A 22,709-nucleotide genomic window follows, 5' to 3' on the forward strand; every position below is an offset into this window, starting at 1 on the left:
TGAGAGAATTTCGCCTCAAACTTATACATCAAGCCTGCTGCGAAAAGATTACGAGTTGTCGACAAAGGCAAACAGCCTGTTTATTCTTTTTTACTGGAAGGCAGGGGGAAAATATGATTAACATGGGACAATCCTTAACTCTAATCCACACTTTTCCCCAACCCTAAAGAGTTCTTGTTTAAAGGAACAGGAATAGTTCTAATCTGAGTTTAGACGAGTTGATATGTACCTGTCTGGTCTTTGTTAGATGTTGTTAGCATTTGGCCTCTCCCAGTGTATTCCTATAGCTCCAAACGGGATGAAGTTAGAAGCGACCGAGCTCTTCCACGGGCACGCACACAGACTTGTCTAAACTCAGGTAAGAACACATCCCAGTATGGAAAAACGGTGGCCTGTTCCTTTAAAAGAAAAACGTTTGCGAGTTATATTTTAGTAGTTTGAAACAAATACACTGATATGAGTACATTTTATTTTTGATTTGACCTTTATTTAACCAGTAAAGTCCCACTGAGATTAAGACTCTCTTTTACAAGGGAGTCCCGGCCCCAAAGGAGAACCTATTGTACATATTTTCCGTGATAGTGGAAACCTACGCAGACGCGGGGAGAACACGCAAACTGCCTGACCCCAGGTGGGAATCGAACCGGGGACCTCACAAAAAAAGTCCCCGCCTGGATTTAACAAACGTATGATCTGGGTTTGCTGCAGTTGGTCAGGTCTTATCGCCATTGAGAATCTTTGGGACGTGCTGGAGAAGGCTTCGCTCAGAGGTCACACTCTCCCAGCATCAACACAAGATCTCGATGAGGCAAAGCTGGATCTTTTCTGGACACTGCAGAAGCTTATTGAATTGACGGAGGTGTGAGTCCTTAAAGGCACACTGCGTAATATTTTGGACTACACTGTTGCCATCGGTACAAAACATTTTTCTAATGATAATGCCTGTTTAAATCTCAAATTGTGCTAACTTTAGTCACATCTCCATGGAAACGAGCTGTAGACGCACCCACTTTACCCCCGGTAAAGTTATGTCATGTCTTCACTGCAAAAAGTGAATATCAAGCATTGTCTTAAATGTCTTGAATTGAGAAAATGTTACTAGTTTTGAGCAGTTTTCACTCATTTAGGCTTTTTTCCTGATCGGACCAAGTTTACTTTGCTGTTTTGAGGACGTTTACGACCAGTTCTAAGGGAAAACTTGTTTGAAATAAGAAAGTAAAACTGCCAATGAGACAAGACCCATGTTCTTTCCCCATTGGCAAAGAAAATGACCTGAAATAAGGACATGATGTATCGAAACGAGTCAGAAACATCTCAAGACAAGCGAAATAATCTGGATCAAAAGCCCAACTACATCTTTCCTCGTCAAAACATCTCAAAATCCGGATTATTGTGCTCAAATTGAGCCTTTCATACGAATCTAGTTAATTGGTTTTTGCAGTGTGAGCTGAGGCGGCTCACGCTGCAAAGTTACATGTTTGTCTGTCATAAAATAAAAGCTTGTATTTCAATTTGATTTTTTGGGTAAAATTCTACACTGCAAAAAGTAATTAACTAGATCAGTATAAACATCTCAATCTGAGCACAATAATCCACATTTTAGCTGTTTTGACTAGTTAAGAAGTTGTTGGGCATTTGTCCCAGATTATTTCACTTGTTCTGAGATGTTTCTGACTCGTTTCGATACATTTCGTCCTCATTTCAGGTCATTTTCTCTGGTCTTATCTCATTGGCAATTTTACTTTCTTATTTCAAGCGAGATTTACCCTAGAACTGGTGTGAAATGTCCTCAAACAAGCAAAGGAAACTCGGTCCGATCAGGAAAAGTGTCTAAATGAGTGAAAACCGCTCAAAACAAGAAACATTTCGTCAATTCGAGTCATTTAAGCCAATGCTTGATATTCACTTTTTGCAGTGTACGCGGTGTGGCTTTAGTTTGACACCTATCCCTAACCAAAGCATTCCTAGAAATCAACCCCGGCTTCCCCCTGCCATCCTGTAAAGAGCGAGTTTGCAGCACTAACAAGAGCCCAGATCAGACACTTAGACACTTGAGATACTTACGATCAAAAACAATAGAAATACAGAAGTCAGTAACCACTACAATGAACAAAAAAAACCTAAAAAAGAAAAAATCCTGTATACCACGTGCTGCCTTACACGTGACCACCGGGCCATTCCACAACACAGTCTTTTCTTCCATCGGATTCCAGCCCGGAGTGTGACATTTATCACGAAAAGTAACAAAGTGTCAGGTGAGAACGAAGATCCATTCAAAGTGTCGATGCGGTGACGTATGAAGAGGTTAGTACAGTTCACATCACGTGTTAAAATCCCAGAGGTGTTTGGATATTACTTCATTGATCGGCGACAGGTATTTATTGTGTGAGTAGAAATGTGCTGGCGACGGATGGAGCAAGAATTAGAAGAAACTGATCAATATTTACACGCGTTGTTGTTGTTTTTTTTCTGTTTTTTTCTCAAAAGCCAACTCGTATTGCGCCTGTTATGGTCAAAGACACACTCACTGTACCACATCATTAGGTCCACAGTAGTTTCCAATGCTTTTAAACGTCTTGCTTTCACTCTTTACATTTCCGAGCATTAGAAGAGGTGAACCTAACAACAGGGCGAGCGAGCGTTGAGTATTATGATAATTCGGCCAACCCTGTAACAACAGCTGCTACAAATTACAATTTTTCACCTGATAAAGAGTAACCTGGATGTGTTTCTCAAAGACCCACAAAAACGCTACCATGACACGGGAACCGAAGCCTCTATTGTTTACCCGTCCCGCCGCAGAAACGTATCACACGAGCAAATCCCATAGAACCAACTGAAGACCTGGCTGAAAACGGACACGGAGTCTATCAGGGAGGCCGAGGAGGCTGAAGTCTGGATTAGAAAAACGCACGGGTTTGTTTCCTGAAAATACTGGCCCCAAGTCACTGGATCAACTTGAGTTTGAACTCATCGTCAGCATGAATCTGGAAAAATCTTACATTTTCATTTTTTTTCCTCCACATATTGTTAGATGTCTGTTATCAAATATGGCTAAGCTTTAGGCTAGTCAGGTTGTACACACAATAGAAGACCATTTTGACATGACATTTACAGTGCGTGCATAATTATTAAACCCGTGAGGTTTTTTTTATACCATCTTGTGATTTTTCTTCACATTTTAGGTCAAACTGAAAAGCTGTTGGATTGAAGTGTCCTAATTGATGACCAGCAAGGAAGTGTGGCCAAAGGGAAAAACATCTGTCAGACACTGAAATGTCCAAAAACTGTTGAAAGCTTATCAGAAGGGCTGCACCCCTCATGAAATCTAAAAAAAATATTGGAATGGGACCACAGAACCATCAAACCTTTTGTTTCCAAAGTCACAAGAGGCAAGTTAACAACAACCAAGCCTTCGTAACTTGGGAGTTATTTTTGACAAAGACGTGTCATTAGTGCAGCACTGTGAGCAGCTAACCAGGAACTGCTTCTTTCAACTAAGGAAAATCTCTAAACTTAGGAATATGGTCGCACGTAATGATTTGGAGCTGCTCATCCATGCATTTGTGTCTTCAAGTTTAGACGACTGTAACGGTTTGTTTTCATGTCTTAACAAGAAGGAGCTTCTCGACTGCCATTAGTGCAAAACTCTGCAGCGAGAGTTCTGACCCGCACAAACAGGAGGACCCACATATCTCCTATTTTAAAACAGCTTCATTGGCTGCCAGTGTCCTTTAGGATCAAGTTTAAAGTTCTGGTTCTAGCCTTCAGAGCCGTGCACGGTCAGGCTCCTTCTTATATCAGTGCTCTGGTCCAGCCTTACACCCTGTGAGGCTCTGAGGTCTGTGGATCAGAATCCTTCCAGGCTGTTCTCCCAGGCTCTGGAATGATCTTTCACCCTCTTTGCTCTGTATTGACTCTGTTGATTCTTTCAAAAGCGAACTTAAGACACATTTATTTGTCCAAGCTTTTAATTAGCTACTTTTGGGCTGCTCTGTTTTCTGTGCTGTTTTGACCCCTTTTTATATTGTATGTTATTTCTGCTTTTAACTGTGTTGTGAAGCACTTTGTGGCCTTTGTCTGTGAAAGGTGCTATATAAATAAAGATTACTTACTTACTTACTTACTTACTTACAGCAAAAACAAAAAACGAAGTAACACTCAAAGACTGAAGCTAATGGTGCCTTTATGTGGTCCTGGAGAACTCGGGTCAAGACGAGCTTCCCGACTTCCTCACCTGCCCGCGGAAATCAGCTGATTTGTTCTTTAATCATCTAGTGTGAGCCTTTTAGTTAAACACTGCTACTTTCTTGAGTTTAGTATGAGCTGTCGTCCTCCTCGTAGTAACAAAATTGCGAGTGAAATGCCCGACATCAACGTTAGCAAAAAGTAAATTTACGTGATTTTTTTTTTAAACTACAAAACTACCGTTTAGCTTTTGAGATGCTAACACGTTTAAATGATAAGCTCAGCTAAGCGCTAATCATCATTTTCAAACCAATTGGGGACAATGATGTCACATCTCGGGAAAACGAGCTCCCCAGTCCACATGAATGCACCATAAATCAAGGGCGGAGCCACTAGAGATCCATTATCTACCAGTGCTGTCGTCGTCAGCAGCTGTAACCGACCGGAAGTGTCCAGAAATACAAGGTGTTCAGCGCTCAGAAACACTGCCAGTGTGAGAAAAGTGGGAACCCGACCAATACTGAACAAGACACGTGAGATGAAATGTTTAGATTGGGGCAGGAATAATCATAACACCCATTTTTCACCTGGGACACTTCAATCCAGCAGCTTCTCAGTTTGATGTAGCTTTGAGTTTGAAAAAAACAATATGTAAAAAAAAAAACCTCACTTCCATCAGAATCATGCACGCACTGTGGTTGTTTACTAAATAACTGCAGCCTTAGCAATTTGAACACTGGACACTGTATAATGTTGAAATAAATCATCCTCGAGTCCACCGCTAATAATGGCACCCTTGGTAAGGAGGAGCGGAACAAAAAAGAGTAAAAAAAAATGGAGCAAAGTAATAAAATATTCCAGTAAAGACTTTCTAACATCTGGACAATAAACACCGAGCATTAGTGAACTCGGTCAGTCTCCAAAACAAAGTATTAACTGTTTTTTTTAGCATCAGGGCTCCAGACTTTGGACTTTGGACTCGGTTTCACTGTTGCACCTAAGCTTTTCCTTTAGGTGCATCAATAAAAGGGCACTACTTTAGCCCACAAAAGCGTTTACTCTTTTTTTTTTTTATGTGTTATCGTCTCATAGATACAAAATAAATATATTTTAGCAATTACACTTGGCTCTCCACAGTTGGCACCGCACTGGTTTCAGTCTGGAGCCCCGTGGGTGCAAGTATTAGAGGAGGGCAGTGTGGATAGGCAGTGTCATTGACCGAGAAATACAGTATTTTCTCCAGTTTTCATGGATATCGTTGACAGGTAAAAGAAGGTACTGCTTCAGGAATACTGGCTCTACTGTGTCTGTTTCAGGTTGAGGATTATTTAGTGGTAAAACGTTTCCAGCTCTGAGATCAATCATGACTACAGTGGGGCTCATTCATGAAAGATTTGCAAGAGGCACTTCAAGACAGGGGCGGAAAACAGGCCAGAAAGCCACAAAAAATGAATGAAAAAGCTGCAAAAACATGACAAAAATGCAGCGACAACGTGACGAAAAGCTACCATCACTTTTCAAGATTCTAGCTTTGAAATGAGGCGTTACAGTGTTGCTCTGAACCTGAACCGAGCATATTTTCTCCAGTTTGGCTTTGCCCCAATCCAAAAGCTTCTGGAAAAAAGCTGTGAAAATAGCAACAAAACTGAGACAGAAACAATGATGGAAATGTGACAAAAAAGTGATGAAAAATGACAAAAAATTAACAAAAAATTAACAAAAAATGGCAAAAAATGGACAAAAAATGGACAAAAATGTGACAAGAAATTGACAAAAAAATGACAAAAATGTGACAAAAAATTGACAAAAAATGACAAAAAATTGACAAAAAATGACAAAAAATGGACAAAAAATGGACAAAAAAATGACAAAAAATTTACAAAAAATGACAAAAATGTGAGAAAAACATTGATTAAAAAATGACAAAAAATGACAAAAATGTGACAAAAATGGACAAAAAAATGACAAAAAATTGACAAAAAAATGACAAAAATGTGACAAAAAATTGACAAAAAATTGACAAAAATGTGACAAAAAATGACAAAAAATTAACAAAAAATGACAAAAAATGACAAAAAATTGACAAAAAATGGACAAAAAAATGGACAAAAAAAATGACAAAAATGTGACAAAAATGTGACAAAAACATTGATTAAAAAAATGACAAAAAAATGACAAAAAAATGACAAAAATGTGACAAAAAATGACAAAAAATGATAAAAAATGTGACAAAAAATGACAAAAAAATGACAAAAATGTGACAAAAATGTGACAAAAAATGACAAATAAAATGGAAATGGAAAAAAAAAATCTGATGACGTGAGGACAAAGATCCTCTCGGTTCAGGCGAGTGGTAAGAGGTTCACATATGTATTTGTGGAAGTGTCACATTTACACTTTTTGGGCCAGGCTGCCCAGAGGCCAGGGCTGTTTTTCAGTCCCAGTCCGCCCCTGCTTCAAGACTAACAATTCTCCCGCAGTTTCTCTAAGTGGTTCTCGCAAATCTTTTCTGACAAACGCATTCATGAATGAGACCCAATGTTTTGCTAGCTCGGACATAAAAACAAATACAAAAGAGCGTCCAGGTAAAATAAATCAGTTGTGATAAGTCGTCTCAAAGGCCAGGTCTAGGTCCTGCGCAGCGGGTGCCACATGGACACGGGCTTCCTCAGCGTGGCTAGCATCTGGTTCCAGTGGGTGATGCCGATGCCGCTCGCCTCTGGACCGATGATCACGTGACCACAGTTCTCGCCCCGCCCATCGTCCGTCGCCTCAGCAACAGTTACCCTTAACGACAGCTCCTAAAACAAAACACAACAGGTTTTGTCTGGCTCATAGATTGTGGAAAAGCATGGCAGTGGCATTGCTGTTAGCTGCGGGAAGCTTCATAGCAAATAGAAGCAATAGACTTTCCATTTAAACTTTGCTGCCCCTCTTTAAGTCATTATTGAACACAAACGTATCATTTCTACCTCTGCGTGTTTTTTCCTTTTGGTATTTTTTGTTTATTCTGAAAATAGGCTCCAAAACCTCACCTAAATTGCTAGCATGACTGAGCTTCAGTTGGCCTGGGCTTAGTCCATCGCTATTGTACAGTCTACGGTCTGGCATTGCTTAGTCCATTTGTGGCACATCATTAATATGAATAATATACTTTAGTTTTACTATTTGAAAAATGTTTAGTAGTATGATTAGGTAGTCTCGCCAACCAGACTCCGCTTCTTTACAGAAGAGGGTCTGGCAACACTCGCGCTTTCAAAGGAAGTGACGCAGAGATGTGGAGCCGACCGACCAATCAGAGCAGCTCCTGAACGTCACGTTGTTGCGCCTTTGTTTTGTAGTTTTTCAACACAAGCTTCACGTAATGCTCCGGTTTGCTTGTATTCTTAAGTTTTTCTGACATAAACGACAGAAGTCATTTCCTGAACTCCGTGTGGCAGGAGCGCCATCGTTAATGTCCGAATGACGACAACTTTCTTGTGGCTGTTTCTGTCGTCACATCCGCTCTGTTCTCATTGGCTGCTGCGCTTCGGTCGTCCCACACTAGTCCCGCCTCCAGCAGTAGCTTTTCTACGACAGGGTCGCCAGACTAGTCTCCTGTTTATTAATGAATAAACATCGGAGATTAGTCTGGATGCCAGGCTAATGATTAGGGTGACCAGACGTCCCAGTTTACTCGTGGCCGTCCCAGCTTTGAAAGGCTCTGTCCCATATCCCCTTGGATTTGTGCCAGTTTTGTACAAGCTCAGTCCTAGTTTTTATTTATTTATTTACTTTTTAACCAGGCCATGTGTGCATCAAACATGAAGTTTAGTGACTGAACCAATAAAAAAGCTCTAAAGTCATGGACCAGAGTTATGGACCATTTAAATTTGAATTGACTTTTACAAACAATTTTACCGTTCAAACCTGGGAGAAACAGTCACTTTTTAGCTCCCGCCACATACACCCATTGTGTCCTGATTTGTAATGTGGTGAATCTGGTCTGATACTCAGAGGTCAATACAATTTGTCTTGCAATACTGCATTGCAATCGTCAATAAGGGATTGCAATACTTTGCCCAGAATGAACTGAGGACAAAAAAAAAGCACAATAAGTCAGAGCCGTGGGAAGATGTTTTAGTTAGGGGGCGCTGAGGGACAAAATTTACCCCCAAAATACTTTTTCTGTGCATAAATCCTATTTATTAACCTCTTAACTCCCGCCTGAACCGAGAGCATTTTCTCCAGTTCAGCTTTACCCAAATCCTGTAGGCCAGTGTAACGCCTCATTTGAAAGACCTACAAAACTAAATGGATCTTTTTCCTCACGTCAGATTTTTTTTCATCACTTTTTTTGTTGGGCAGTCGTCTCATTTTTGTCAAATTCTTGTCACTTTTTCGTCCATTTTTTCTCAATTTTTCGTCAAATTTTTCTCAATTTTTTGTCAATTTTTTTTCACTTTTTTGTCAATTTTTTGTCATTTTTTGTCACTTTTTCGTCTATTTTTTGTAAATTTTTCGTCAAATTTTTCTCAATTTTTTGTCAATTTTTTGTCAATTTTTTGTCATTTTTTGTCAATTTTTAGTAAATTTTTTGACACTTTTTCATCAATGTTTTCTCACTTTTTTTCACATTTTCATCCTTGTTTTCGTCTCAGTTTTGTTGCTATTTTCACACCTTTTTTCCAGAAGCTTTTGGACTGGGGGGTAAAGCTGGAGAAACTGTGCTCGGTTCAGGTGGGAGTTAAAGGGGTTAATATTGCCTGCAGTTCACAAACTACCCACCAGGGGATGCTGCAGCGCCCTCAGCACCCCGGGTTCCCACGGCCTTGCAATAAGTTGAGTTTCCAAAAGTTATAAATCCAGTGTTTATCCGTCTGACATCGACCTCACTGGGACCTTCTTGCTGTGAGGTGATGACGCGAACCCTCAGCCAGCAGTGAGCGAGTTCACCCTGCCTTTTCTAATCGCTCTCTCCGGTTACACAAGCTGTTTCTGCTGCTTCGTGGGCATGAGTCAGCAGTTCACGGCCTGGATTTATGTCAGAGTTTATGTAGCGTATTACAGTTATAGCGCTGTAGATAAAATCACAATCATTATTTGTATGTTTCGGTAAATTAAACACGCTATTTTACAGGGATCTTTATTTGAATGTGAGAAAATAGCAGCTACGCAACCGATGAATGAAAGTTACCAAAGAGGACATGAGAAGACGGTTCAATATTTGCTTAGCTGTTGAACCCGTTCCATATTTACTTTCCGATCAATGAAGCTGCTCAGAAACGTAACGCTGCAAAAGGACAACTGTACTTTATGTGTTATGTCATTCATTGTCACTGCGAAGGGAATTATCTGTGATCTAATCTGCACACAGTCCCCAGTGAGTCTTTAAAGCTGCAACACAAAAGGGTAGTGTGGGTGAGTAGTGCGCCACCTGGAGGACGAGGGAGGGCACGGAGAAGATCATGGCTTCGTTGAAAATGGGGTTTGTGTCGTCCCTCTTTGTCGACGTCTTCTTTTTGCTGATTTTCCTCCCGTCCTGAAGCAGATACACCTTCACGAACGGATCTGAAAGAAAATGCGTGACAATTTCAATACATGAAGTCAAAGTCCAAGTCCAAGTTATGTCACCTGAGCAACTAAACCTAATTAAAAAAAAAAGCATATAGGCCGACAAATCTGCCAATAATACACAACATTTTTTGTTTTACTTGTTAAAGAGGGGGTGTTCTGCTTTTTTCAGCCCCATAGCACCAGTCTATATCACACTACAATGATGAGCAAACCTTCTGTTGGTCTGTAAATGCAGTAAATTAGACGAAAAAATGACCAAAAAATGACAAAAATGTGATAAAAATGTGTCAAAAAATGCAAAAAATTGACAAAAAATTACAAAAAAAAATGACAAAAATGTGACAAAAAAATGACAAAAATGTGATAAAAATTTGTAAAAAAAAATTCACAAAATTGACAAAAATTACCAAAAAAAATGACAAAAAAATGACAAAAAAATGACAAAAATGTGATAAAAATGTGTCAAAAAATGTAAAAAATTGACAAAAAATGACAAAAAAAAGACAGAAATGTGACAAAAAAATGACAAAAATGTGATAAAACTTTGACAAAAAAATGCAAAAAATTGACAAAAAATGACCCAAAAAAATGACAAAAAATGACAAAAAAACGGCAAAAGTGTGATAAAACTTTGTCAAAAAATGCAAAAAATTGACAAAAAATGACAAAAAAATGACAAAAAATGACAAAAATGTGATAAAAAATTGACAAAAAAAATGCAAAAAATGTACAAAAAATGACCAAAAAAAATGACAAAAAAATGACAAAAATGAGTTGAACACCCACAAAAGTTAAGAGTTAAGGAGGTTAAAGAGGGGGTGTTCTGCTTTTTTCAGTCCCATAGCACCAGTCTACATCTCACTACAATGATGACAAACCTTCTGTTGGTCTGTAAATGCAGTAAATTAGAATAACTGCCTTGTATAAAATGTCTCTCTCAAAATGGCTGTAGTGAATGTCTTGAAATAGGCCTCTGTCTCTTTAAGAACCTCTGAGCCTTTAGACACGCCCCCTCCACACGCTGTCTGTGGCATCAGTGGGGAGGGGGTTCTGCTGAGGAGCAGTGGTTGGTTACTCGGCTGGTAACCAAAGCTCGGAGGCGTCTCCAGGAGGTGGGGGCGTTCCTAGGAGGACTCAGGCAAACCTATCCCTAAAATGGCCGCCGTCAGCCAAAAATTCAACAAAAAATGACAAATATTCAACAAAAATGTGACAAAAATTCAACAAAAATGTGACAAAAATTCAACAAAAATGTGACAAAAAATCAACAAAAATGTGACAAAAATTCAACAAAAATGTGACAAAAATTCAACAAAAAAGTGACAAAAATTCAACAAAAAAGTGACAAAAATTCAACAAAAAAATGACAAAAATTCAACAAAAATGTGACAAAAACCTATCCCTAAAATGGCCGCCATCAGAGTTTTTACAGATTACTCAGAAATACGTGAATGTGCCAAGGCAACACTTCAGCCATGTTTTTAATGAGGGAGTGACAGAATAACATGATGGAAAGCTTGAAAAAGTCAATTTTGCAGAATACCCCCCTTTAAATACAAGACTTTGGTGTTTACTGGTGCTACTAGTGAAGATAGATATTTTTACTTTATTTTCTTACATTGTCATTAAAAAAGCACAGCGTGAAAACCTCTACATTAAAGCTTTTACAGTAGCAGATGTGCAGACCCGCACACGCTGTCAGCGGAGCGCGTCAATTACATTACAATGGCATCAATTAAAGGAACGATTACGAGCGCACCATTAGCTCCGTCCTTTAGGATCTAATGTTGCTGTCGTACTTACCAAAATCAGACTCCGTTATTGAGTCACTTGGGTCATGCGTGTGTTTAGGAGGACTTGATGTGGAGGAAATTCATGTTTTAATGCAATTTGGATGAGAGTGGGCCTTAAAAAACAGCAAAAAAGTCCAATCTGCTGCTGCGTTATGGCCATGTTGACAGTTACGTTTACAGAGAAAGCAAAATTATGTTGCTTAAATCCTTGGTGCAGAAAACAACAGTTGGTGATTAAGTCATTCAGGAACTATCTTTCAGAGAGAACCCAGTGTGTGATAAGTCGGACTTTATGAACATCAACAAAGGAGTCCCACAAGGATCTGCTTAGGCACCTGTCCTTTTCACAATTTTTTAAAAAACAACCTGGGTAGAACTTCTCTCTGAGACTGTTCGTAGGATCCTTGAGCTGATTGTTAATTGTTTTTATTGTTTCTTATTTGATTTGTTGCTTGTGTTGCACATGTTTGGCCGGGTCTTATAAACACATCCTTGTGGAGAATGGATGTTAGTTCATTTGATATTCCCAGTGAGGTCAGTAGCTGAACTCCGTACCCGCTGTGGTTTTGCCGTTGGTCCACACGAGGTTTTTGCACTTGGCGACGACCACCGTGAGGCGCTCTGCCGTCGGGAGGTAACTGAGCGAGAGCAGGATCTCCCCCACAGCGTCCACAGCCTGCACAGAGAGCAGAGACATTCATTTAGAAACGTCGGACAGAGATGCAGTCTGGATGATGTCAAAAAGATAATAAGAAAGTTACAATGGCATGTTTTTGTTGTAAATCCACCAAATAAGTGCATGCAAGTGAATGTCCAGAATGGGTCCAGAAGAATCGGCGGAGAAGGAGAAGAAGAATCGGCGTCGAAGCAGAAAGAGAAGAAGAATCGAAGCAGAAGGAGAAGAAGAAGAAGAATCGGCGTCGAAGGTGAAGAAGAAGAATCGGCGTCGAAGCAGAAGAAGAAGAATCGGTGTTGAAACAGAAGAAGAAGAAGAATCGAAGCAGAAGGAGAAGAAGAAGAATCGGCGTCGAAGGAGAAGAAGAAGAATCGGCGTCGAAGGAGAAGAAGAAGAATCGGCGTTGAAGAAGAAGCAGAAGGAGAAGCTCGGTATCTTGCACTACCAAGCTACAAATGCAATGCATTTGTACAGTTGTTTGAATAGACTGAGTGATCTTTCCCAAAGCTGCCACCAGAGGGCCTCAGAAACCACAAATGCTGTGGGTCAAATAACACAGTATTTGGTATCAGGCTTCAGTTCCCTATACATTAAAAAAAAAATCATAATTTTTTCACAACATATTTCTTGTTTCTTACTGGTGAAGAAATGTTTTGGAATGATGGAAGTCTGAGAGTAAAAGCTCTACAGAATTATATCAACATTTTTGTGAAAATGGCTTTTCCTTATAGGGCCCGCTCTCTTCATCCTTTGATCGTTGCATTGAGGTTGTATATTAAGAGCGCTGTCAGCACATTCCTCAATATGCTTTTTGCTTTCATACCGTTACTTTATTTAGTTAAGAACAACACTCAGACTGGAGAGTGGGAAGAGAAAGAGATAGAGCAGCGTGCGAGTCTATGATTGCGAACATCTGACGAACCACTTTCTAACATCCATCCATTTTAACTCCGGAAACACAACAGTTGACTGAATGACTTTGTGCTGAACTCAGACTAAACAAAGACTTTCCTGGACTAAAGGAGCTGAAAAGCAGGACTGACCTTGTTGACGTCCTGCAGGTAGAGCCACGCGTTGAAGGGTCTTATGGTCAGGTCCAGGTCTGACAGTTTGAGGTCCGCGACTCCGGCGCTGATGTTCCTCTCGTCCGCGTCGATCCCGAACGCGGCGAATCGAAGGCTGTACTCATCCAGCGTGGACATGTCCAGGGGCACGGAGAAGCGCTCGTCGAAGATCACCGTGAAAGCGTTGGTCTGAACCTGCAACAAGAAGAGTCAGGCAGTCGATCAGTCCGGTAGTTTAGTGGAGCCGATATCACAGCTGCAGTCGCCTCGTGAGGCTTCACAAAGTCTGCAGATCAAAGAGAGCAACAGTGACAGGGAGAAGGAGTAGATGGATTATTCTGAATTAAATATATGTTTGTGCAACTGTTAAAACAAACACTGTGAATGAAAGCGAATAACAGTGCCTCATTTTGTACACTGATCAGTATAACCGCAACTCTTTTGTTTTTGCTCCCATTGTTTCATTAGCTGAACTCAAAGACAAATCATTAGACCAATGTCTCTCAAGTGTTGTTCACAAAACTCTCTAAATCTCAGTGCATGTTTTATATTTTTGTGCATCATTGTGCATTTATATTTTTGTTCCGTGTAGTTGTTTGTCTAAAAGTTCCAATACACCAAAGGAATCCCGACAATGCAGCCTTTCCTTACATCAATGACAGTTCTGTTAGCTGCCTTGGACTACTTTTTACTTCTACTTGAATACATGTTATTTTTGAAGTAACAGTCCTCTTGCTTCGGTTTATTATTTTGGTTTATTTCGGTTTGGTCATTTACAAATGATGACATACAAAACATACAAACATACTTGATTTTCACATTTGGTTTCTCTGCTCGACGTGAGTAAAGCGAGAGACTTCAGGGGATTTCGAAACCTAATTAATGTATATGTAAATCATATTCCTGCGTTTATCTTTTTCCCTCTGATCTATTCTTTTGTTGTTATGTTTTCTTTGGACATATCAGAATTCTTTTTTAAGTAACTTTTTACTTGAGTAAATAATTTGGATACTGTACCTCTGGTCTCATCAATTTGATCCCTATAGCTTATAAAACCTGCCATTATCTATACAGATGTATGTGCAAAAGTACCTGTAATTGCCATGTAAGTATTTGTAACCCTAGTTCTACAGAGATTTACTGTCACCGCAAGAGCAGGGGAATAAAACATCTGAAGACAAGGCCTCCCTGAGAGAAACAAGTCGAGCTCAACAGAAGGATGTGGTGAGCTGTAACATCTGCTGCTGCGTTAATCCTGCCCGTCCGCTCCTCGCAGAAACCCAATACGTCTTTCTTCCTCCTCAAGTGTCTCTGCTGTGAGCGGCGCGTTCTCCCTCGCTCCGTCTCTGTCTCTTTGTGCGTCATTCATTTTGAAAATAAACCTTTGCGACTTTGCGCCTCGCAATAAAGACTTTCAAAACACTTTTTTCCCCTCTGACAATGACTCAGAGTTGGATTAAAAATATGGAGCGAGAAGTGGGAGAGAGGCTGCAAACGAACTGTGTGGTTTAGACAAGACTGAGTCATAGCGTGAAAATATCTACAAAGTGACGACGTACATGAAGGGATGGATGATGCTCATCAAGGCCTTGTTGACAACAGCAAAGTGCACCATTCCTACTGTGAATGTGGAGGTGGTTCTGATGCCACTGGTTCCAGCAGAACAAAGTGCAGGTTCTGGAGTGTCCATCTCAGTCTCCTGACCTCAGTATCATTCAGCCATGGTGAGGGCTCAAACGTGCTGTTCATGCAAGACAGTCCAGGAACTTACAGGAACTGGAGGCTTTTTGCGAAAAAGAATGGACCACTTTACCATCAGAAAAAAAAAAAAACTTCCACAGAAGACTCCAAGCTGTCATTATGTTAAAGGGGAAATACACAGTATTAAAAACTGAGGTATGTAATGTATGCAGACACAATTTCTCTTCTTCTCAAAGTCCGGGGACATTAAGAAAGTGTGCACTGTAGTCTCCCTGGTGGGATCAAAGTGTTTGGTCCTGTGAGGAAGAGAGCAGAGTATGGGCTGGAAACCCCAAGGTCAAAGTGGGAAACACCTCCAAAGGTGGTGGAGAACGACCGAGCCAAGATCCTGTGGGACTTCCAGATACAGACGGACATTGTGGTGGTGACAAAGAGCAGAGGAAACATCACCAAGACTTCAACACCAGGAAAAAGGAACACGAGAAACTAGAGAAACACCAGGGGCTCAGAGAAGAGCTGGAGAAAACCTGGAGGGTGAAGGCATCAGTGGTGCCCGTGGGCGTTGGGGCACTCGGGGCAGTGACCCCCAAACTGGAGGAGTGGCTCCAGCAGATCCCAGGAAATACATCAGACATCTCGGTCCAGAAAAGTGCAACGCTACAACCATGGATCTAACATAACACAACCCTGAGCTGTTATAGGAAGACTAGCCGCTAAATGCTTGTGTTTTTTGGACACACTCATAGAAAAGTGCTGGGATAGAAAGTGTCCGTGGGCTGCTTGGCCTCGCCCGCCGTGCGCTCTTCAGCTCCCGCAGAGACAGTGGCCACGGCGTTTTGTTGCTGTGACACTGAGCACGGAGTAAAACAGCCTTCAGCGGGGGTTTCCAGGCAACTACACATGGACCGGGGCTAAGAATAGCATCCAAGCTACTCTAAGTGTATTTACATCTTAGAGTGGCTAATATACTGCGGCTAGTGGTTATTATCTCCCTGTGCAGATATTTAGATCATAGGTCTTGTTTTGTTTTGTTATGGACTTGTTATAGTGTCTCCATTGATCTAAAAAACACTTATTATCATCTAACTGCATGAAATAGTTCTGGTGTATGAATGTGAATGTTAAATATGCTTCACATCAGAGGTTAGAACGTGGAGGAGTTATTCGAGGCGAGAATAAAGGAGTCAGAATGCATTACCAGCCCAGAACTCACAAATAAAACATGGCATAAGGAACACTGACAGATGCACTGTGGGTAAACCCAAAAAAAGCTAGGAAGAGAGGAAGCGCCATACGGAAAAGAAAGAGACTGGGAGAGTGAGGTAGAGGGAGCGAGAGGGGGAGAGAGAGAGGGAGAGAAAGTGAGAGAGGGGGAGAGAGAGAGACAAAAGGGGGAGAAAGGGAGATGGAGAGTGAGGGAGGCGGAGAAAGAAAGAAGGAGAGAGAGAAAGAGGTAGAGAAAGTGAGCGAGGGGGAGAGAGAGAGGGAGAGAAAGTGAGAGAGGGGAGAGAGAGATGAAAGAGGGAGAAAGTGAGATGGAGAGAGGGGGTAGTGAGAGAGGGGGAGAGAGGAAGAGAAAGCAAGAGGGAAGAAAGAGGTAGAGAAAGTGAGTGAGGGGTAGAGAGAGATGAAAGAGGGAGAAAGCGAGATGGAGAGTGAGAGAGGCGGAGAAAGAAAGAGAGAGAGAGAGAGAGAAAGAGGTAGAGAAAGTGAGCGAGGGGGAAAGAGAGAGGGAGAGAAAGTGAGAGAGGGGAGAGAGAGAGATGAAAGAGGGAGAAAGTGAGATGGAGAGAGGGGGTAGTGAGAGAGGGGGAGAGAGGAAGAGAAAGCAAGGGGGAGAGAGAGAGGGATGAAAGGGGGAGAAAGCGAGATGTAGAGTGAGAGAGGCGGAGAAAGAAAGAGAGGGAGGGAGAGAGGTAGAGAAAGTGAGAGGGGGAGAGAGGAAGAGAAAGCAAGGGGGAGAGAGAGAGGGATGAAAGGGGGAGAAAGCGAGATGTAGAGTGAGGTAAGCGGAGAAAGAAAGAAAGAGAGAGAGAGAGAGAGAGGGAGGTAGAGAAAGTGAGTGAGGGAAAGAGAGAGACGGAAGGGGGAGAAAGCGAGATGTAGAGAGGGGGGAAGTGAGAGAGAGGAAGAGAGGAAGAGAAAGCAAGAGGGGAGAGAGAGAGGGAGAGAAAGTGATAGAGGGGGAGAGTGAGAGACGAAAGGGGAGAAGGCGAGATGGAGAGTGAGGGAGGCGGAGAAAGAAAGAAGGAGAGAGAGAGAGGGAGGTAGAGAAAGTGAGAGGGGGACAGAGCGAGGGAGGCGGGGGAAAGAAAGAGAGGGAGGGAGAGACGTAGAGAAAGCAAGAGGGGAGAGAGAAAAAGAGAGACGAAAGGGGGAGAAGGCGAGATGGAGAGTGAGGGAAGCGGAGAAAGAAAGAAAGAGAGAGAGAGAGAGAGGGAGGTAGAGAGAGAGGGAGGGGGAGAGAGAGATGAAGGGGGAGAAAGCGAGATGGAGAGAGGGGGAGACGGAGAAAGAAAGAGAGGGAGAGAGAGAGAGAGAGAGAGGGCGGTAGTCAAAGTGAGAGGGGGAGAAAGCGAGATGGAGAGAGGGGGGAAGAGAGAGGGAATGAAAGCGAGCTGGGGAGAGAGAGAGGGGTAAAAGAGTGAGGGGGAGATATAGAGATCAAGAAAGTGATAGAGGGGGAGAGAGAGATGGAAAGTGAGAAAGCCAGAGGGGGAAAGAGAGAGAGAGAGGGGGGGAGGAAGAGAAGTAGAGATAGCAAAGGGAGAGAGAGAGAAGTCCTGGCCGGAGCAGGAGCTGATGTCAGCATTTGGTTTGGTCCACAGCCCAATATTAAGTGGTCACTGAAGACTGGAGCATTATTACAACAACACAGCAAACACATCGCCTACAGCGCTAATTATCTAAAAATACGAATAGCAACACATCAATACTAATACTACTAATAGCATTAATGCGCTCGACAAAATTCGCCGATCCAAGCGTTGCATTTTGGGTGTAAAATTATCCTACAAATGCACTGGGACCAAAACACCCTCCAGGCTTTTTCCACCAACACGATACTTTCTGTCTGGAGCGTTTTTCATTTTTTCAACAGATTGCGGCAATAGTTTCTTTGGAGAGAATAACACAAAAGACTACAATTATTCCGGTCCAAATTACAAAATAAATAAATATAATAGAGTGCATCTAGGCCAGACCCAAAAAGGAAAAAGGTCCAGACAAACAACACTTTCAAAATGGCATCAAAGTGCAAACCAATCCACACGGAGAAAACAACCTTCGTTCAAATGCTTTCAACATAATGATAATACAATATGAGTTGAAAAATCCTTCCCGAACCTGACGATTGTCGAATTTCCCGGCAGTTTTATAGACACAGGTGCAGCAGATCGGCCCGTTTCTCTGTCTCAACCCGAGTCAAACCTAAATCATGCGACATAATGGAGTTTCAAACGCTACGATGAAAGATCTTTAGAAGCCGTTCGGACGTTTAGCCAGGGATTCTCCGCTTCATCTAAGTCAGGGGTGTCCAAACATTTATTCATGGGGGGCCGCATACAGAAGCGTACACGGGGTGAAGGGCCACAGGTCGTCGGTTAGTGCCGTGAAACCTTTTGACTAGCAGAGGTTTTAGCCTCTTAACCCCCACTTGAACCGAGCACACGTTCTACTCAAATCTAAAAGCTTCTTGAAAAAAATTGTCAAAATAGCAACAAAAATGAGGTGAAAACAAGGGTGAAAATGCAACAAATGAGGCAAAAATGAGCAACAGAAAAGTGACAAAAATGCGATGGAAAAGTGACAAAGTGTGTTACGAAAACGCACCAAAAGAGTCACAAAAAAAGCGCAATAAAAAAGTAACAAAAGAGCAACAAAAAGTGATGAAAATGTAGAAAATATGTGATGAAAACCCACAAAAAAGCGATGGAGACAACGCAAGGAAAAAGGCCTTAGCTTTCAAATGAGGAGTCACACTGGCCCAGAGGCTTATGGACCTTATGGATTTGGGTAATATTGAACTGGAGAAAATGCACTCGGTTAAGGCGGGGCTTACGAGGTTAATTGTGCCCCACACCTTTATCTAAGCTTTGAACCTTCATGCCAGCTGTCTCACAATAACATTTTAGTTGTTTGGTTAGAGTTGTATAGAGGTCCGTCTCTGATGATATGTACCGATTCAGCAAGAAGGCTGAGGGCCACCAAAAATTGGTCCGAGGGCCGCACTTTGGACAACCCTGATCTCAGTGCAGTGACTTTTATTTTCTCTCATGTTTGCGTTCATATTTCAGTCAGAACGTCAAGCGTAGTCTTTACCTCATGAGGCGATTGGAAAGTGATGGAGACCCACGATCTTTTGTGTCAGAAACGATAGGGATTTCATTGTTTCAAACGAGCCGTCTCTGGTCGTGGCTGTGCTATTGTGGGGAAAATGTTTAAAGAGGGGGTGTTCTCCTTTTTTCAGCCCCACAGCACCAGTCTATATCACACTACAATGATGACAAACCTTCTGTTGGTCTGTAAATGCAGTAAATTAGAATAACTGCCTTGTATAAAATGTCTCTCTCAAAATGGCTGTAGTGAATGTCTTGAAATAGGCCTCTGTCTCTTTAAGAACCTCTGAGCCTTTAGACACGCCCCCTCCACACGCTGTCTGTGGCATCAGTGGGGAGGGGGTTCTGCTGAGGAGCAGTGGTTGGTTACTCGGCTGGTGACGAAAGCTCGGAGGCGTCTCCAGGAGGTGGGGGCGTTCCTAGGAGGACTCAGGCAAACCTATCCCTAAAATGGCCGCCATCAGTTTTTACAGATTACTCAGAAATACGTGAATGTGCCAAGGCAACACTTCAGGCATGTTTTTAATGAGGGAATGACAGAATAACATGATGGAAAGCTGGAAAAAGTAGATTTAGCATAATACCCCCTTTAAATATTCATATCAGAAGTGCCTAATCGGCCATTTTTCTGCCGTGCATGTGTTTCTGAAAGGTGCCTGGCCTCTAACCCAGTGCCACCCAGAGTCAGGTGACCTCCCGGATCCTCTCTCCCGAGTCCTTTCTCTTCCCGTTCTTCGAGTCGATTTGTTTGGCGAACACACAGTCAACAGTGCAATGAAATGTACTTTTATCTATCTCTTTCTTATTTGTTGCTAGATTTGATTTGATTTATTTGCCATATGTAGGTTCTGAAGGCCCAGCAAAGACTGGACAGTAGCTCCACAGTCTTCTGGCCTATCTGCAGAGGGACTCCCATCAGCACTGGGCCTCTAAAGCTGGTGTTGGGGGGTGGATCTCTCTGTTTTATCTGGGGATGAATGAGTAGTTAAAGTAAGTTAATCTAAGAAAGAAAGTCAGTTTTTATTGGGTCACCGAGTATATCTTACTTATAACTAGGGAAGAGCCAAGAGAAGCCAAGAGAAGACACGAGAAGACAACATCGACAAAGTTCCCAGCCTTCCAGATATGATTGCCACTTTTGAGGCAGCAGACGGCACTTTGTTGGAGAACTCTTAGAAGTTTGTGAAATCCAGAAAACTGAAGAGGACAGTGACGTGTTAGCAGCAGTTTCAGAGACAGCATGAAAGGAACTACGGGCAGACTGCACTGAGAGTATGGAAGACATTGAAAAACTTTTCCAGGATGGATAAGCCACAGAGGCCCAGATCGTTGAAGTGAAAAGAAAAGCCTCAAAGTCGTTGACACTTTCGAAACCAAGAAGCCATTTTTCAGCAAACCAAAATGGGTCAAGCACGTTCCAATCAATGGGTCTGATACAGCGTTATTGGGACTTGTTATCGTTCGTGAGTCTGATGGGGAAAAACTGTTCTTGTGGCGGAAGGTAAAGGTCTGAATGATGATTTCTGAATGATCACATGTTGATCCAATGACTAAATAAAGTCTACCTGTGTGTGATCTAATGTCAATACAAATGCAGCTGCTCTGTGATGGTCTTAGTGATCTGTGAAGAGACTATTACTATTACTACTAGCTTTCCACCACCGAGTATGGAGTGAATGTACAACTGTCTCATGTAAAGCGCTTTGTGACTATATGTCTGTGAAAGGCGCTATATAAATAAAGATCTTCTTCTTCTTCTTCTTCTTCTATTGTGGAGCAGAAGCATCATGAAGTCCAAGAACTCACCAGACATGTCCGGGATAAAGTTATTGAGAAATATAAAGCTGAATTAGGTTATAAAAAGATTTCCAAAGCTTTGAACATCTCTAAGAACAGTTAAATACACCAGGAATGGAAAGAGTATGGCATTACTACAGACCTATACCAAGACCCGGCCGTCCTCCTAAACCTACTGACTGAACAAGGACACACTGACCAGAGCTGTTACAGAGAAGCCTATGATGACCCTGGATGAACTGCAGAGAGCTACAGCTCAGGTGGGGGAAACTGTCCACAGAACAACTATTAGTCATACACTGCACAAATCTGGCCTCATGGCAGAGTGGCATTTTGAAAAGAAAACCATAAGAAGTCCGGTTTGTTTGCCAGAAGCCACATCGGGGATGCAGCAAACATGTGGAAGAAGGTGCTTTGATCAGATGAGACCGAAATGGCTTCTTCTAGCCTTTGCTCTGCCTGATCCCGTTAGACCTTGGACGCAGAGAACCAGGCCCTGGTTGGTACTTGGATGGGAGACCGTTTGGTAACACCAAGGAAGCCTGGGTGAATGTAGTGAGTGAGTGGTGGTGATGGTCGGAGGGGCCGATGACACGCCTCGCTTCCGTCAGTCTAAGGGCAGCTGTGGCTAAAACAGTAGCTTTCCACCACCACCGAGCATGGAGTGAATGAATAATAGCGCTTTGAGAAACTTGGCATTATTATTATTACAAGCCCCACTTTTCAGTTTTTTATTTATAACAAAAAGTTCCAAATCAGTGTGTGTCTTTCAAGTAAAATTTCATGTCAATATATTTATGTTTGTGGTCCATAGCGTGGCAAAATGTGGAAAAGTTAAAGGGGCCGGACACTGACTCTGTGTCCAGGGTGAGAAGGGTCAGCTGTGATCGGACCCACACGCCTCCGGGTCCTGGAGGTGAACAGATCCTCGAGAGATGGAACAGCGCGCTGCAGTCGATGCTTGTCCCGTCTGTAGCGCCGGGGAACCACACGGTGATGGAGGAGGTGAGGATGGACTCGATGATGGCCGTGTAGAACTGCACCAGCATCTTGGTCGGCAGCTTAAGCTTCCTCAGCTGCCGCAGGAGGAACATCCTCTGCTGGGCCTTCTTGATGAGGGAGCTGATGGTTGGTTGATCTTAAAATGGCCCGTGTTATGCTCAACCAACAGTTTTGTGTTTGAAGCTTTTAACACATTGTTAATGTCGCCTCCTCATCAAAATCAGACCTTTACTAATCGGTTCACTAATGATGTCTGGACCTTCTGGGCACCATCACCACAAGGAGGCACTATTAACAAAGCCATCCCTGGACTACTGCCCTCTTATACAGATATGATTTGATCACAGAGAGGAGTGCATTTGTTGCTCTCTGCTCCATTTCCTGCACAGAACTTGCTCTTTCTACTGTACACTCTCACCATTTTATTGTAGTATTTACATTTCCTAACATTTATATACTGTTATAAGCTTTTAACCAGGTGATAATGTTGCGTCCACAATGTAAGTATGTCCTTCTCGAGTGGGATGGCCTTCTGCAGGGGCGGACTGGGACTGAAAAACAGCCCTGGACTCTGGGCAGCCTGGCCCAAATTAGC

At 42.2% G+C, this 22,709-nt stretch overlaps 1 protein-coding gene across 1 annotated transcript in view; it reads right to left on the reverse strand.

Moving 5' to 3' along the window:
- Positions 1-6,654: 6,654 nt before the first annotated feature.
- syt12 (synaptotagmin XII) overlaps positions 6,655-22,709 on the reverse strand; it is a 53,857-nt gene continuing 37,802 nt past the window's right edge. The window contains exons 6-9 of the mRNA XM_079567403.1: positions 13,257-13,472; positions 12,093-12,213; positions 9,605-9,738; positions 6,655-6,989 (exon numbers count right to left, since the gene is read on the reverse strand). Of these exons, the coding sequence (XP_079423529.1) occupies positions 6,816-6,989; positions 9,605-9,738; positions 12,093-12,213; positions 13,257-13,472 (645 nt within the window). The 3' untranslated portion in view covers positions 6,655-6,815. The remainder of the gene's footprint in view (positions 6,990-9,604; positions 9,739-12,092; positions 12,214-13,256; positions 13,473-22,709) is intronic.

Source organism: Gobius niger (genome assembly GCF_951799975.1).
Source record: "Gobius niger genome assembly, chromosome: 12".
In the NCBI taxonomy this organism is placed as follows: domain Eukaryota; kingdom Metazoa; phylum Chordata; class Actinopteri; order Gobiiformes; family Gobiidae; genus Gobius; species Gobius niger.